Genomic DNA, 18269 nt, shown 5'->3' with positions numbered 1-18269 from the left:
CTAATATACTCTGATTCTCCCTGTTGCTCAGAATTGCTGCAAATGATTACAATGTACTAGAAGTAAGTATTAGTGGCCTGACCAAAGGCAGTTTTTGTTTTCCTTAGGAATCATTCATTTTTTGCTCATTTACTCTATCATCTCTCACTCAACATTTATAGGGTGCTTACTTATAGGCCAGACACTCTGCTAGGTACTAGATACAGAATAACCTTTTCCATTCTAAGGTCACATTAAAGTGACAAGACAGGCAAATAAGCATACATTTACACAATGTGGCAATTATAATGAAAAATGTATGCAGTTATTGTGGAAACACAGAGAAGAGACATCTAATGGAGCCTGGGTATTTAAAGAACTTACTAGAAAAAGTGCCCTCAACTCTAATAAGCAATGGTGAGGAGTAGGCCAAACAGAGGGGAAGGGGAAACTCTCTGAATAGCGGGGAAAGTATAAACAAAACAAAGATGCGGCAAAAAGCATGATATATGTATGCTTGGAATAAAAGTTCAATGTTAGTGAGGGTAAAATACTAGATTGGACAGATAAGGCCAACCCAGATAATGAAAGAGCTTGTTTGCCATAAAAAGGACTTGAGACATTCCCAAGTACCTAACTGAAAGCCATTAAAGGATTTTAAATTGGTGCAGAATGTCATCAGATTTGCATCTTATATGGATCACTCTAATGTCTAATATTTTGTGGAAGCCGTTGTAGTAGCTGAAGTCTGGAATGAAAGGACCTAAAATAGGGCAGTGGTAGCAGGGAGTGAGAGAAACTGATGGATTTACATATGGGATTTTTTCCAATGGTTTATTATGAAAATTTGTAAACATATAGCAAAGTTGAAGGAACTGTGCAATAAACACCCATATGCCCACCATCTGATTCTACTATTTAACATTTTACTATACTTGGCTTGTCACATATCCATCCATCTACCCATCTGTGTGCAGTAATTTTTAAATTTAGGCTTATATAAAGGTAAAACTTACAAAATTAGGTGACAGATAATCCAGATAGTGGTTGACAGGAATTGGGGGAATCAAAAATGAATTCCATATATCTAGCTTAGGTGAATAGATGGATAGGGAGAGCACAAATGAGATTGAGAATACAGGACTAGGAGACTGGACAGGAAAATACTGAATTCAGTTCTAAATTCTAAATTCAGTTCAGTTGGGAAAAAGAAGCATCCCATGGAATATCCAAGTAGAAATGTCTAGCAGGCATTTGGATACACCAGTCTGAAGCTGTATAGAAACACAGATTTACAGTCATAAGCATGTAGATGATAGGTTGAACAAAAGACAGTGATGAGATTACCCAGGTAGAGTATGCAAAATGAAAATCAAAAAATGAGAAGATCCAGGTTAGGAGGAAAAAAACACAGAAGCCAAAGGAGAATAATTTCAAGAAGGTGAGAATTATCACCAATACAAAAGACAGTAGAAAGCTCCAATAAAAAGTGAATAATGTCTAATGCAACTAGCAAATGGCAGGTTACTGGTGCCCAGAGAGAACTTTCAGTAGTATTATGGGGCTGTGTCCGAAGAGAGGAATGATGGGGAATGTGGGAAGGGTACACAGTGGGCTTGCATTTATTTCCTTTCCCATCGTTTAACTGTGCTTCCTCAACATTCCCAGATGTGAAAGATGGTCTTGGAATCAATCTAGTCAAGTGCTTTGTGTTCTATATACATTCAGAAAATGGAAGACAGGATTAGTTCTTGTTCTAGAACTACATTTTTCCCTAAGATTTTACATCACAAAATTAATCTGGTTTCAGAATAACTCTTACATAGACCCTCGAGACCAAATTTTCCTGAAAGACTTTTTATATCTAAAATGAGTCACCATAAAGTGGAAGTTTTCTTTTCATCTCTCCAGAATCTTCTTTGGTGAGTTCAAAGCCCATGTTCCCTAGTATCTCGTCCAGGTCTCTGACAGCTACTGTCTCTCCTCAGGGAAAGAGAAAAAAATATGAAAATTCCTACTAATGCTGAAATGTTCCATATATTTTACCCATTCATTATAGACTTGGCAGAAATATGCAAGATCCATGGAACATGTTTCAGTTTAAGGCAGGGCTTCAATACGGTTAGAATTAAGCTCACTTCTCTTACACCTTTTTGGAAAAATAACCATATACACCATAAACTTCTAAAGGAACAGAATTACTTTCCAGTGTCTAATTTTTATGATAGAAACAGGCAGGGGGCGCCTGGGTGGCTCCGTCAGTTAAGTGTCCGACTTCAGCTCAGGTCATGATCTCACAGTTCCTGGGTTCAAGCCCCGCATCTAGTTCTGTGCTGACGGCTCAGAGCCTGGAGCCTGCTTCAGATTCTGTCTGTCTGTCTGTATGTCTCTCTCTCTCTCTCTCTCTGCCTCTCCCCCACTCATGCTCTGTCTCTGTCTCTCAAAAGAAAATAAATGTTAAACATTTTTAAGAAAAATAAATAGGCAGTTCCAGTGAAATGAGAAAATCACCATGGTTGGAGTAAGAACACAAGGGTTGAATATCGTTCTCTACTATTTATTATCTACTGGAACTTAGGTAAATAACCTAACTTTGAGTCCTAGTTTTCTGTTGCATGAAACAAAGATGAGACTATCTCGCAGAGCTTCTGTGAAGATAAAATAACACTTATGAAAAGATCTAGAACTCTGTCAGGTATGTAGCAGACATTTGATACGTTTTGTTTTAATTTTTTTTTTACATTTATTTATTTTTTAGAGACAGAGCAAAGCGGGGGAGGGGCAGAGAGCGAAGGCGACACAGAATCTGAAGCAGGCAAGCATTCAGCACAGAGCCCAACGTGGGGCTCGAACCCACGAACAGGGAGATCATGACCTGAGCTGAAGTCGGTCACCTAACCTAACCAACTGAGCCACCCAGGCGCCCCGCATGATACATTTTAATAACTACATCTAAGCCAAAGTAGCATTGGCTTCCTTTTTTTTTTTTTTATCTCTAACTAGATTCATTGCCTGTGCTAACCAAAATCACAGAATAATTACATTCTTATTCTGCATTTCACAATTAACCTGCAATAATAAATTCTGTCTCTTGTCTTGGAAAATTTGTTAAAATTCATATCAATAAGATCAATATAAAAGCCCCAAAGAAAACAACCTACCAAGATAAAATAATTTCAATTATATGGAATCCATATGTTGGAGAGTATCAGGATTCTTTATCACACGATTAGGAAATAAGACAATAAGTGATACATTGCGAGTGGTTTGTTGATTCATCATCAATCTCACCTTGGAAAGGTAAGATTTCACAATGATACAGCTTCCTGTTAGCTAAAGACAAGGCAAAATTCAAATCACAGAGAAAGAGAAGTGGAATTCATAAAACTGCTTAAGTTTCATAAAGAAGCACTTTTCTCATTTGGCTTATACATCTGGAATACCTATCTCCATAATAATATAAAAGCTAGGTCAAAATCTTTTCCCCTTGAAGTAGCTGTGAGTGACATCCTGCCATGTTGAAACATGTGGAACAGGTATGACGTTGTAAATTGTACTCATGTATTTTTCTTCTTCATATTCCTTTTCTTCCATAAAATTTTTCCTATTCAGCCATAGAATTTATATAACTCAGAGGAAAGAGGGTTTTTTTTTTAATTTTCAAAAGCTACTTTTTATAAAGCAAACCTGAAAATCTAAAATTTCGTTTTACTGTGAACCAGAGGGTTGAAAGGGGAAAAAAAAAAATGACACAAGGAAGCTCCCTTTCCTTCTTCTTCCCGTATCCTATTTGGTAAGAAGAGGAGGGGAAAAGTCTGTTAACTACCTGAAGGGAGTGGGTGAGGGGAGGAGAAACAGGTGATGGCGGAGAAACAGTTTCACATCCGAAACTGGTATCACACTGTATGTTAACTAACTGGAATTTAAACAAAAACTTAAAAAATAGAGTTAACCTAGTTTCTTCCGGTTTAAAATAAAAACTTCCTTTTTGGTTGACCTCGTTTATTTTGGGAAATTCTGTTTTTCAAACCTTTCCGCACTTCCGCTCTGAGAGGCCTCCTTGTAGTATCAGGGAAAGCTTGGGGGTCCTGCTGCCCGTAAAGGAGGGCGGCCAGACCTTGGGTTGCCCTCTGGATTCTCGATAGCCTCTTCAACAAAATCCACATTTCATGAGCCCTGACAGCCCATTTCATGAGTCCTGACATCTCCTGCTGAAGCTGATGGCCTGAGAAACTTGTGGTCTGTGTCGTTGTGGTCTGTGTCGTTGTTGTTTTGTTTTTTAGCAAAGTCAAGGTTCTTTGGTCCTTCCTTCACTAACTTGGTTGGCTAAGCCCTAGCATTCACTGGTGATGAGGTCCTCTGTGTCTCAGTCAAGTATTCTATTAGTCCCCAGACCGTACTGTCTACTCCATAGCCTCTGGAGGGATCACCTCTCCCTTTGACTTGGTGCCCATGGCAGACCCACTGACCTCCATCTCTGAGAAACCTTCTACATTGCTTACTGGGAGTACGTGGGAAAACTGGATATCCTTCATACCACACAAAGCCAAAGGGGGCAAAGCGGCGGCCTGTTTCCAGCCCTCCCTCTGCCTAAGAACACCATACCGCAATATCTATTCTGGTGAAAATGGCATCTTGTCTGGACACTCAGTGAGGTGGTGACATCCCAGAGTTCCAAATAGGAAGCACGACAAAAGGTCTCCTTGGTTTTTTCTATACCCTCACTCCCATCCCAACAACACATCTAGAGTTTTTCTTCTATCTTACCTCCTATCAGGGTTTGATTAGAAAGAGGGGTTGAGGGTAGAGATGACGGGGATGTGCAGCAGGCAGCAAAAACACTTAAACCTTCTTTTGAGAGAGAGAGAGATCTTTATCTCTGTTTCTCCCCCCAGTTGCACTTTCTTAAGCCATAGATTCATAAATACAGAGAACAAACTGTTGGTTGTCAGAGGAAAGGGGAGTGGGGGGGGGGATACATGAAATAGGTGAACAGAGTCACAAAGATGAAAAGTACAGCATAGGGAATATAGTCAGTAATATAATAACGTTGTATGATGACAGATGGTAATGACATTTACCATGGTGAGCAGTTAGTTAAGTAGATAATTATTGAACCGCTACATTGCACACCTGAAACTAGTATAACGTTGTATGTCAACTATACTTCCATAATTTAAAAAATATTGCTAAGAATACTGTTGCAAAAATATGTTTTAAAAGCATTACTATCTCAGGTGCGCCTGGGTGGCTCAGTTGGTTAAGTGTCTGACTTCAGCTAAGGTCACGATCTCATGGTTCGTGGGTTCGAGCCCTGCATCGGGCTCTGTGCTAACAGCTCAGAGCTTGGAGCCTGCTTCTGATTCTGTGTCTCCCCATCTCTCTGCCCCTCCCCCCCCTCACAAATCAATAAAACATTAAAAAAAGTTTAAAGCATTGCTCTCTCAGTTTTATATCAACTTCTTCCCTGTAACAGTTTCAGCTTTATTCATTAGTTTATTAGGTTCAACTGTTCCATCAGCTGTAAATGAGGTACAAATTACAGAGATCATAATGAGATTCAAACACATGAAATTCTTAACTGTGAAACAGAGCATAAGAAATCAACAATTTCCCATGATTTTTACTACAACTGTACTTCTCTCCCCCCGCTCCGCCCGTGCCTTCATATTCTTTTCTGTGCTCCACCCCACCAGGTACATAACTCCACACACCAGTATTTCCATTCAAAATGCTTTTATTACCTGCCCTGGTCTATAAAGTCCATGTTAGGACTGCTTTACCTCTATTCCCACTTCTCTGCAAACTAGGGGGTCTGGGACATGAGCAGTCATCCCTGTATAATTCTATTTTTACAGACTGATTCATTTAGTCCTGTTTCCTTCACATCCAGTTCCCTGTCGATGTCAGTTGGCCCTTCCACTTTCATGCTCCCCTTGCCTGTGGAACCATGTCTGGTCCTAGCTGTGGTTCCCATTGCTCGCTCATCGCCCTCCTTGGTCAACCTTGTGACCGTCTCAGGTATGATCATATCACCAAAAGGGGGGAGGCAAGATAAGGGCTTTTTATCACATTTTGATTTTTTTTAACATTTATTCATTTTTGAGAGATAGAGAGACAGAGCGTGAGAGGGGGAGGGGCAGAGAGAGAGGGAGACACAGAATCCGAAGCAGGCTCCAGGCTCTGAGCTGTCAGCACAGAGCCCGAAGCGGGGCTCAAACTCACCGACCGCCAGGTCATGAACTAAGCTGAAGTCGGACACTAAACCGGCTGAGCCACGCAGGTGCCCCTCACATTTTGTAATCATATAAAAATAGTAGATAAATTGCTTAATGGTTAGGTTGTTCCACAACTTTCAACATTTTGATATTTTTAATCAGATTTGCAAGTTAAAGGATTTGTCAGTGTTTCTTTAAATAACAGTAATGCACGTTACCCTATGCATAAAATGTTCTTAGTTTTATAAAGTTGAAACTCCTGCCTTTTAATATTGTAAAAAACACAAACAAACTTGTATCTTGTAAATTTTTTCCTGCATTGAGCTATTTAATAGCAGTGTAATACAGCTGTATTTATTCTATAGAAATCCTTTTCTTCGGAAGCTGATTCTTCATCATGTCTTGATTCTGTTTTCAAAGTGCAGAATAGCATTTTAAAAGGAGAAAGGAGGAAAAATTGAAAAAAAAAGTTTAAAGAACAGAATGTTGTGTGCCAGGCCTTTCTTGGTGGATCGGACTGGGTATACACGGTAACGGTGGCAGTTTAGGATGCTACCCTGCTCCTAAAGTTCGAGCCCTTCGTCGGGCTCGGTGCTGACGGCTCAGAGCCTGGAGCCTGCTTTGGATTCTGTGTCTCCCTCTCTTTCTGCTCCTTCCCCGCTCATGCTCTCTCTCTCTCTGTCTCTCAAAAATAGAAAACGTTAAAATTTTTTTTAAATAATAAAAAGAATATTGTGGGATCTTAATGATGCTTTTTGAATCAGTGATACAGAGGAAAGGTTGCCAAAGTATTCCTAGAAACGTAAGTTTGGATCTAAAGTACTAACATAGCAAATGGAACTTTTGGAAACCATAAAATTTATTCTCAAGGAGGAGAGCCTAAAGCATGACACTTAAGGTAACTTTTTTTTATTTTTATCATTTTCTATGGTTCTTTCTATAAGAATTTTATATCTAAGAAGTTTACATTAATAAAAAGACTTCTCACAACATAGAACCATGTGAACGATGTCTATGTATATGTCACCTTCAACTGACGGGTGCTTCAGAATCTTACAAAATTCTTTACCTGACATCTCCATCTTCATGTTTCCTAGAAAAGTGTCTAAGTTGCTGTCATCAACCTTACTTCCTAGGAGAAAAATAGAAGCGGTAAAAGCTATGAGAATGGGAAATGCTAATAATTTTCAATTTCAGAAAAATACTTCCTATTATCTTCACATCGCTATATTCCATTTCAGTGTGAAAAGAAGAGTCTTTTGACATGTATTCAGATGCACACTTTCAGTTATTCTATCAGAAATAGAAACATGTTCTTTTGATCATTTTAAAGAGAATATGGCTAAAAGCACAGGAACATTTAACCCAGTACAGCCCATATGATATTAGACAAGAAGTGTTACTGGCTGATGTTGAGGGAACAGTTAGGAGCCAATATGTTAAATGTGGTAGGGGCACCTGGGTGGCTCAGTCGGTTGAGCGTCCGACTTCGGCTCAGGCCATGATCTCACGGTCTGTAAGTTCGAGCCCTGTGTTGGGCTCTGTGCTGACAGCTCAGAGCCTGGAGCCCGCTTCGGATTCTGTGTCTCCCTGTCTCTCTGACCCTCCCCCGTTCATGCTCTGTCTCTCTCTGTCTCAAAAAAATAAATAAACATTAAAAAAATGTGGTAAATAAAGAGTCATGTAGCCATAGAATGGGGAATCAATTTTCAGCTTGTACTCAGAGGAAAAAGTGATTTCTCTTCCAAAATGATACATTCGGTATTCTCTGCCAGCCAATTCATCAGGAAGATATAACAATCATAAATGCAGATGAGCCAAATTAGTCTAAAACGTATATAACAGAACTGACAAAATTTCATGGAGAAATAGAAAATACAACAATCATAATTAGAAATGTAAGCATCAAAAACACATGAGAAAAAGGTAGTAAATAACAAACAAGGCCAACATGGTTAATAGTGCTTAAATATTAAGTTTAGATCTGAAACTTTTTGGAAGCTAAGGCATAAAGGGGAACTCAGGTTATTACCTACACAAAGAAGCACACTGGTCTTTGGAAGAGAGATTTTTTTTTTTTTTTCTGATATTAAATTTCAAGGAGTGCCTGGGTGTCTCAGTCAGTTAAGCATCCAGCTCTTGATTTCAGCTCAGATCAGGATCTCATGGTCAATTGTGGGATGGAGAGCCACATCAGGCTTCACAATGGAGCCTACTTAAGATTCTTTCTCCCTCTCCCTCTGCCCCTCCCCTGCTGGTGAGCACACCTGCCCTGTCTCTCTCTAAAAAATCAATCAATCAATCAATCAATCATCTAAATTTCAAGACACTTTTCATCACTAAATAATCTAATGGGCAACATCTTCTGAAGATATAGTGACACTCTTGATATGGCTATTTTTAACACCAGTTCCCAAAAGCAGCTGATATATACTATTAGGAAGTTGTCTCAAAAAAGGCATTTCTAGGGATGCCTGGGTGGCTCAGTCAATTAAGCATCCGACTCTTGATCTCAGCTCAGGTCTGGATCCCAGGTATTTCTACAAAACATCTCTTCATAAATATTTTTTTGCTTATCAAAGCTACATATATGTGCTTATCCAAAAGTAGGTGGAAATGGTCAAAGAAGTAAACCTTGAATTTCTGCAACCATAGAGGGCACTTAAAAATGGACAATATGAAGTGGTTTGAATGTGTGTATAATTTTGGCTTGGTGCCAGAGATATTCTTCTCACTTAAATGTGCAAAATGTAAATCATTCCTTCCTTTTCAGCACCATAGTGGCAAGAAAGGGTAGCTTATCAGAGAATTCAGAGGCCTAAGGTTACAGAAATACTATGCAAACCAAAAGAAGAAAAGGGTCCTTAACATTATAATTGACAAACATTGTGCTAAAATTAAACTTTGAATTAGTGTATAAAGAGAAACTAGGGGCAAAAACATGGAGCCCATACAAAGAAATAACCAAAGAAAACAACGTTGAAATAACAAAAGAAAAAAAAACAAACCTGAAGAAAAATTCTCCTAACAGTAACAAAGATTTTCACTCATTTCTTAAAGAAGAATTATTGTAAATCAATATCAGGAACCCACTATTTATCATATTAATATGTCTCACACAATTACACTTGAGTTAAAGTAGAGTAACTTGCAAACAGTGTAATTCTAAGTGCTGGTTTAGTCATTTTAATTAATGTGATTTTTTTCTTCACAAGGTCCTTAGTGGAAAGATAACTGCAGTCAAGACTCTGGTCTCAGACTAGGCAGAAGAGGTAACTAGAACTCTCTAAAGGGCATGTTCTCATGTGCTACATACACATTTGACATGTGTGGAGTAAAGATACTAGAAAATTATGCCAGTGGTAAATCAGTTTAAGACCATCTCAAAATCTAGCTAGGGTTTTCCCAAGAGATCTATAACCTACATATCATTAGCTATCTCCATTCAACTGAAAATTCTTACTTTCAGGTAGAAATGAAAATCCTGAATTGACTAAATTGCCAATGAACCCTTCTAAATTCACTTTCCCATCTTCTGAAAGAAAAAGTGCATGTCAGAGAACAAGGAATATGAACAGAGATTGGCAACTATAATTGCTATACTGAAAAACGTTTGATATTTTGTAGATTCCATCAAAAAGACAGACTCATGCGTATCATTCAGACACATACCTCCTACCGTATAGATCCTCCTCTGTATGATGCTACTTAAAAATAAGTAGAACCCAAATGGGTAGTTGGTAGAAAAGAGCTCGGATAATCCATGAAGTGGATAAACCCTTTAAGGATTCTTGAAAAGTTCAAACACATGCATGTCAGCTAAGATAAAGGATACCTAGAAATGTTAAATACTCACCCGTGATAGCCACATTCTTCAGGGATCTTTGAATCGCATCTTGGGGTAATGGAACTCCTATATTTTTCATCATGGAGTCTAGATCATCGGGAGTGACCTCATTTTTCCTAATGGCGGCCAAAGTTTTCAAGGGGCCTTCTTTTTCTATATTCAAAAAAATATGCAATATATGAAGCTAAAAAATATGCAATATTCAATGGGTCCTGAGTGACAATAATTACTACTAGTAGTACTACTACTGCTACTTCTACCACTTATTAAGTATTCAGCTTAGTGCTTGCTAAGCACTATGCTAAGTGCTTTATACACACCATCCCATTTTATCATTTAAAAAAATTTTTAGAATGTTTATTTACTTTTGAGAGAGACAGAGACAGAGTGAGAGTGGGGGAGGGGCTGAGAGAGAAGGAGACACAGAATCTAAAGCAGGCTCCAGGCCCTGAGCTGTCAGCCCAGAGCCCTAGGTGGGACTTGAACCCACAGACTGCGAGATCATGACCTGAGCTGAAGTCGGATGCTTAACTGACTGAGCCACCCAGGCACCCCTCCACCATCCCATTTTAATACAAAGATTCTGTGAGGTTGTTACCAATATTTCCCTTATTTAACAGATAAGGAAACCTAGCCTTAGAGAGGCTAGTCTGTCTAAGCATACACAGTTAGTAAATGTAAAGCCAAGTGTGAAGTGCAGGCTATCTGATTTCATAGAATGTTTAGGCGCTAGGCTGAACAGGGCATTTAAATATTTAATTTGAGATTGAGGAATGATTACATATAAAGGAATCTCAGGACATCTGCTTATACTCATCTCTGGCATATCAGAGGCTGGGAATTCCATTAAACCTAGGATAACTAAGCATAAAAGTAATTCTAGCAATTCTCTTGCCAAAAATTAGATAACCAGCCATAGTTTGATGTGACTATTCTTAATTTTTTTCATTCAGTGGATACTTGGATATATCCAACACATACACACAAAAAGTCCCCCAAATAATGGAAGGATTAGCACTGCTATCAATACCAAAAAAAGGTAACATTCATTTCTGAAAGTATCATGGTTCAATTGTTCAAGTAAGAAAACACATTTTAAATGTATTATGATAAACACTATCACATCATAAACATTAATACTGTAAGAGATTTGCTTATAAACCACATACCTAGGAGAGTTTTATAGATCCCATTCAGAAAACCAGAGATTAAGGACAAAATATTTTGTCAGTTGAAAAAACATACCATTTTGGTCACATCCTAAACACTTACACTCTAGGGGATAATTTCATTTTTGTAGCTACCTAAATTAGGCCTTCTGAATTTTGTTCAGTTTCAATCTTGGGAATTAAAATTTAGAGGAAATTAAGCCATTTCAATTAATCTCAAGAACAAAGGCTCCAAGGAGACCCAGAAGTTCCACAGATATCACAGATATCTCACAGTTGGAGATGTCAATTAAATGAACACATTGAAACCAGATTACATTCAATGCCTCATGGCTAAGGCAGTGGAATAATGAGATGAATACCTCTTACAAAATATGGAGGAAGCTTGTATGTTTCAACATATTCCTACATGTTTCAATAGTTAATCTTCTCATGATAAGATCCCATTTTTATGAACATATAATAGGATAAAAAAAGAAAAGGTAACATTGATTTTTTTTTTTTTTTAGTATAGCTGACACACAATGTTACATTAGTTCCAGGTATACAACTTAGTAATTTGACAAGTTTATAGTTATGCTCTGTTCACCACAAGTGTAACCGCCATCTGTCCCATTACATCACTATTACAATATCATTGACTGTATTCTTTATGCTGTGCCTTTTATTCCTGTGACTTATTCATTTCATAACTGGAGGCCTGTATCTCCCTCTCACCTTCACCCTTTTTGTCCAACCCTCAAGACCCTCCCTTCTGGCAACCATGAAGTTGTTCTCTGTATTTATAGGTCTGATTCTGCTATTTGCTTATTTATTTATTTGTTGTTTGTTTATTTATTTATTTATAATTCTTCTTTGTATTTTTAAGTGATCTCTACACCCAATTTGGGTCTTGAACTTAAAAGCTTGAGATCAAGAGTCACAAGCTCTACCAACTAAGCCAGCTAGGTGCCCGTGTTTGGCTTTTTTTAGATTCCACTAATAATTTGAATCATATGGCATTCACCTTTCTCTGTCTGATTTATTCCACTTAGCATATGGTCCATCTATGTTGTCTCAAATGGCATGATCTCATCCTTTTTATGGTTTCCTTATTCATTCAGCTATTAACACTTAGTTAATCCCCTTTGAGTGATGGAAAAATACTATAAGTTCATAAAATTTAAGTCAAGAAAAGGTCAGGACTAGGATCCCTTACTGATTCATCATCCAAAGTACATTTGTTATATACATGATGTGCTTCAGCATTAGAAAACTGCACAAATGCATATAATCAAAACTAAAGGATTCCACTCAAAATTTTTATTGTTAAAAAATTCTCACTTACTTTGAACTTTTGTAAAATATGGCATTTTCATTAACTGAGTCAGGAAATCTTTTAAGTTCACTTTCCCCTCGTCTGAAAATGAAACATCAAGAAATGAATGGTCTTTCACCCAAAGTTACAAAGGGATGAAGTCAAAAGATATGCATGCTTACCAAATCTTCAGAACCAAGTTAGTCCTGTTTTCTAACTCTGATTCTGCTAAACACACCTCAGACTATAAAAAGGAACATGATTATGATAACTCTTGCAGTCTTTTTTGTTGTAGAGCCAATGAGTGTTTTATGAATTTTACATACATTTTAACCACTTGGGACCATTGTTTTTTGGTATGTTTCCTCTCTGGTATGACATTCTCTGAATTTTTCAGCATTACAAGTCCTACTACCACTATCTATGCTACGAGGGAAGAAGATATTCCCTACAAGTACCATAAACCAAACCCCAACCGAAATACCTAATGGAGACTGTATATATACTTATAAGCAAAGATATATTAGTAAAGGAAGTGTGCATCTTTTGTTTTTTATTAGCCATGTATTTGGAACTGAAGAAGAAGAAAAGTACCCCTTTGCTTTGCATGTAAGTTAAACCTCCCACTGGCAGGATTCCAAAAACACCACTGTAGCCCTTTGAGGACTGTGGGGAAACCAAACTGGTAAGTGTGTGTCACCACACTAAGGCTTGGCCCTGCATTTCAGGGGCTTGAGAGAGCTGCACAGCTCCTGTCCAATAAAAACGTATGATTCAAACCTCAGGAGGCAAAGCAATGGGATGAAGACAGGAAGATTATACATCCCTAGGATAATTCAATATGAGAATAATCCAAAGCAAATTCTCACCCAAGCCTAATAGGGAAAATCTAATGTTGTTGAACTCATTGCATTTGATTCCTAATTAATCAGCTCTGTGGGTTTATAAGTGAAAGTAAACACGAGTGTGATATGTAATAAATGACTCAGAAAAGAAATACTTACTATCAAGAGAAATGGATGTAAGCATCTCCTGCAATTCTTCCTCTGGCAAATAAATCCCCAAGCCTTTCAGTATAGGTTTTATATCATCAACAACAACTTTTTCATTGGTGACTTTGTTTAACGCCTTTGCAAGTTCATTAACCTCTATCCGGAGAAAATACTTTCAGTTTAGATGCAAATTCTAAACAATTAGCTTAAACTATGATTCAAAAAACTAATATAGATACCTAGCATTTTTTAAGCATTCACCTTAAATACTCTCTTGAGGTACATACACATCTAACTCTAATTGTATACCTACAAAATAGGTCACTTATAGGGCAAACTCATGGTAGAAATTAAGCCTTGATATCTGTCTCCTTCTGTCCATCTATCTTTGCCTCTCAAGTTTCTTACATCTTTTCTGTATGTGTCCAGGGATCTCTCTGCTGCCCCTAGTCACTGCCACCTCAAATCTGCCTCTTTCCCGTCCCTTTATTAAACTTAATTTGTCTTATACTGATTCTCTTGTACTTAGAGCTGAGAACCTTGGTATACACAAGTAACCGCTAATTAATCTGCTGATAGAATTGTTATTGTTTTTAATATATGAAATTTATTGTCAAATTGGTTTCCATACAACACCCAGTGCTCATCCCAAAAGATGCCCTCTTCAATACCCATCACCCACCCTCCCCTCCCTCCCACCCCCCATCAACCTAGAATTGTTATTTTTTTAATAATTGGAAACCAATGTTAACAGAAGAGAGAGCTTTGCTTCCCCTCCGTGTCAGTTTCCTTCTTATTTAATAACAATACTTTAATAGTGGCCTAAGATAGGTAATACAAAAGAATGTCTTAATGATAGTAATTTCTGATGCTGTGAAAGATCCTAGAGAGCTTTTTTTTAGAGGTTAACTATCCTTCCTATCACTTTAAGTAGTTACATATTCTGTCTAGGAAAAACCTGTATTTATTCTCTAATAGTATATAAGCAACCTGAATTTAGCACTTTGGAATATGGATTTATAACTTCTGACTGTGATGACTGTACTTCCTAGGTACAAAATGTGCTGACACTGCTTTTGTATTCAGGTAAAACTTTTCTGCCTAGAAATAGACACCTAAAAATATGATAGCTATAAGGTAGTTAGTAATTCCATTATGTATTTGGGGAAAGACAAACTCAGCCACATTATAATTTGCAATGTTATAAAGTAGGTATTTTATCATTCAGATTTTGTGCATTCCCAAATCTATCCCACATCTTTCTACTTTATTCCTCACAGACATCTAAGTCATTCTCACATGTTTTCTTTGGGCAGGCTGGTCTCCTCATCTAGAATATACATCTAAATTCTCTCCCCAGTCCAGCAACCAGTTCAAGGTCCATCTGCTCCTTTAGGCTTCCCCAGATTACCATAGTTCATTCTGATATACCATTATATATAATAATGACATAATATCAGTATATATAAGATGTATTCTTCTCATTATACTTAAATTCTTGTAGCTCTTATGGCTGGTGCCACATGATCTAGTATACAATCTTCTAAATGTCTTTTTTCTTTCATCTCACCATAACCTCCCTTGTGAGCACAAGACCCTTGTGCTATAATACTTCTACGATCTCTACCATGCATACCAAATAGACTCAATAATTGTTACTTGATTATTGGCTAATGTATTTTCTCCTCTGCTCCCTTAATGTTTCCATTCCTCTATCCTATTGTCATGCCTACCTACTATTCTACTTCCCTCCATTCTGTATTACTGAGCTTCTCAAATGAGTAATTTAGTATTTCTTGCCCCTATTTCATCACCCAATCTCTATTTTAAGCCCCCATAGCTCTCTTGGAATGATACTACTTTACATTTGACCACTTTTTATAACTTATGGGGTACTTCTATATTAGTTCCTTTGACAGCCACAAAAAAATCTTATGAAATATATAGGACATGTACTATTATCTATAGTTCAGCACATATACCTGTATTTTATATTTAGATGAAGTGATTTGTCCAAGATCATGAGGAAGAAAACATTAGACTACAGGTCAAACATTCTGATGCAGAGCACAATGCTTCTGCTATTACAAAGAACAGCAAATAACTTCTCAACCCCCTTCTTTGTCAGATCTAATAATCTTAGCCTTCACTGTCCTCTGTATAATTTGGGTAGCTGACTATCTGCCCTCACGTCTTAATTAGCCTCCTTCCTTCCAATTACAGAATGAGTACACGCCATGCCACGTGCTTAATGATTTACATTTTAACAGTGTTTGGTCCTAATACTCTTTAATATCAAGTTTCATTTCATTTAGCAATGTATTTTCAACATTTTCCCTTGTCAGCATATTATTCTAGGAGTATTATTTTTATTTATTTTTTATTTTTTTATATGAAATTTATTGACAAATTGGTTTCCATACAACACCCAGTGCTCATCCCAAAAGGTGCCCTCCTCAATGCCCATCACCCACCCTCTCCTCCCTCCCACCCCCCATCAACCCTCAGTTTGTTCTCAGTTTTTAACAGTCTCTTATGCTTTGGCCCTCTCCCACTCTAACCTTTTTTTTTTTTTCCTTCCCCTCCCCCATGGGTTCCTGTTAAGTTTCTCAGGATCCACATAAGAGTGAGACCATATGGTATCTGTCTTTCTCTGTATGGCTTATTTCACTTAGCATCACACTCTCCAGTTCCATCCACGTTGCTACAAAGGGCCATATTTCATTTTTTCTCATTGCCACGTAATATTCCATTGTGTATATAAACCACAATTTCTTTATCCATTCATCAGTTGATGGACATTTAGGCTCTTTCCATAATTTGGCTATTGTTGAGAGTGCTGCTATGAACATTGGGGTACAAGTGGCCCTATGCATCAGTACTCCTGTATCCCTTGGATAAATTCCTAGCAGTGCTATTGCTGGGTCATAGGGTAGGTCTATTTTTAATTTTCTGAGGAACCTCCACACTGCTTTCCAGAGCGGCTGCACCAATTTGCATTCCCACCAACAGTGCAAGAGGGTTCCCGTTTCTCCACATCCTCTCCAGCATCTATAGTCTAGGAGTATTATTTTTAAATGACCACATAGTATTCCACCGCATCCTATCTTTCTAAACCAAAATTCAGTGGAATCCTAATAATGAACCCTCTTAGAATTTTCTTTCAGAAGAATTGGCCCAATTTACACAAATACGTAGGTAGTGAAAAAAAAAAAAGCCATTCATTTCACCACATCCTTTCCAACTCCTATTTCCTCCTTATTCTCTTCTTATTCTTCTGGAAGAACTTTAAGATCATGCTGTCAATCATTTCCTGCAACACCTTCCCACAAAAACATCTCTTCAGGAATTATATTACATTTATCAATTAAAGAGAAGTGACTTATGTATGATATGCGACATCTATCCATAAAATGGTAAAATCTTTCTCATTTTACCTTAAGGGGATTAGCATTAACTCAAAGATTGATAAAACAATCAAAGTAATGAAATTGACTAAACAGATTAAGAATCTAGGCTAGAAGGTCTTGGTCATTGCTTTTTCTTTTCTATATTATCTCTGAGATTTATTTCTCCTGATTGTTATCCACCTATTACCTCCATGAGGCAATTACATGGCCAAATTACATCTCCAGCTTTTCTCATGTGCCTATTTCTCTGGACAGTCTCTGAGGTACCATCATTGCTACTAACTTGAAATAAATATACTTTCAACTAGATTCATTCCTTCATTAACCTAAGTTGGAACCCATGGTTCTGTTTTCATTTGTTTCTCTCTAAACCCAGACACCACAGTTTTTTCCCCTTTTAGCATATCTCTTTCATTCATTTTTCCTTACTAATCCATACTGAGGACCCTATTTAGGTCCTCACCTCCCCAGGCCTGTATTATTTCCAAACTTTTCTAAATACTATTAAATACCACTCTTTCCCTCTCTCAATCCAATCTCCACACTGCAACGGGAGTGACTAAATTGATCATATCACTCTGTTGTTTAAAATCATTTCATTGGGGGCATCTGGGTGGCTCAGTCAGTTAAGCCTCTGACTTCGGTTCAGGTTATAATCTTGTGGTCCGCAAGTTCGAGCCCCACACTGGTCTCTGTACTGACAGCTCAGAGCCTGGAGCCTGTTCAGATTGTGCCTTCCTCTCTCTCTGCCCCTCCCCTGCTCACTCTCTCTCTCTCAAAAATAAATATTAAAAAAAATAAAATAAAAACACTTCATTGGTTTCCATTATATTTTGAATTCGATTCAAATTCCTTACCTTTTTTTTTTTATAAATTTTTTTTCAACGTTTTTAATTTATTTTTGGGACAGAGAGAGACAGAGCATGAACGGGGGATGGGCAGAGAGAGAGGGAGACACAGAATCGGAAACAGGCTCCAGGCTCCGAGCCATCAGCCCAGAGCCTGATGCGGGGCTCGAACTCCTGGACCGCGAGATCGTAACCTGGCTGAAGTCGGACGCTTAACCGACTGCGCCACCCAGGCGCCCCTCAAATTCCTTACCTTTATTTTCATTAAAGAATCTGAATGATCTGGTCCATGACCATCACTCTAACATCATCTTTTGCCAGTCTCTCCTTTTTTCACTAGACTTCAGCCAGAAAGGCCTTTCAGTTTCTTAAACATATGTGTTATTTCCTACCCTAGAACCATTCACAGCTTCTTCCTCTTGTCTGAAAGATGCTTCTGCCAACTCTTCCAGCAGCTGATTCCTTCTAATCCTGTAGGTTTCAGCCTAAATGTCACATGTCAGAACATG

General features: G+C 37.9%; 1 protein-coding gene across 49 annotated transcripts in view; it reads right to left on the bottom strand.

Moving 5' to 3' along the window:
- Positions 1–18269, bottom strand: part of EFCAB3 (EF-hand calcium binding domain 3) — a 460207-nt gene that overhangs the window by 298157 nt on the left and 143781 nt on the right. For 42 of the 49 annotated variants that reach the window (XM_045044749.1, XM_045044748.1, XM_045044746.1 and 39 more), the window contains 6 exons: positions 13515–13658; positions 12541–12612; positions 10054–10197; positions 7267–7329; positions 5447–5500; positions 1858–1962 (listed from right to left, as the gene is read on the bottom strand). In XM_045044749.1, coding sequence (XP_044900684.1) covers positions 1858–1962; positions 5447–5500; positions 7267–7329; positions 10054–10197; positions 12541–12612; positions 13515–13658 — 582 coding nt within the window. Of the gene's footprint in view, positions 1–1857; positions 1963–3140; positions 3160–5446; positions 5501–7266; positions 7330–10053; positions 10198–12540; positions 12613–13514; positions 13659–18269 lie in introns of those variants that run through there. The other 7 variants (XM_045044760.1, XM_045044778.1, XM_045044782.1 and 4 more) reach the window with 6 other exon arrangements.

This window comes from Felis catus, chromosome E1 (genome assembly GCF_018350175.1).
Source record: "Felis catus isolate Fca126 chromosome E1, F.catus_Fca126_mat1.0, whole genome shotgun sequence".
Taxonomy (NCBI): domain Eukaryota; kingdom Metazoa; phylum Chordata; class Mammalia; order Carnivora; family Felidae; genus Felis; species Felis catus.
This window is presented reverse-complemented; position numbering and strand designations above follow the sequence as displayed.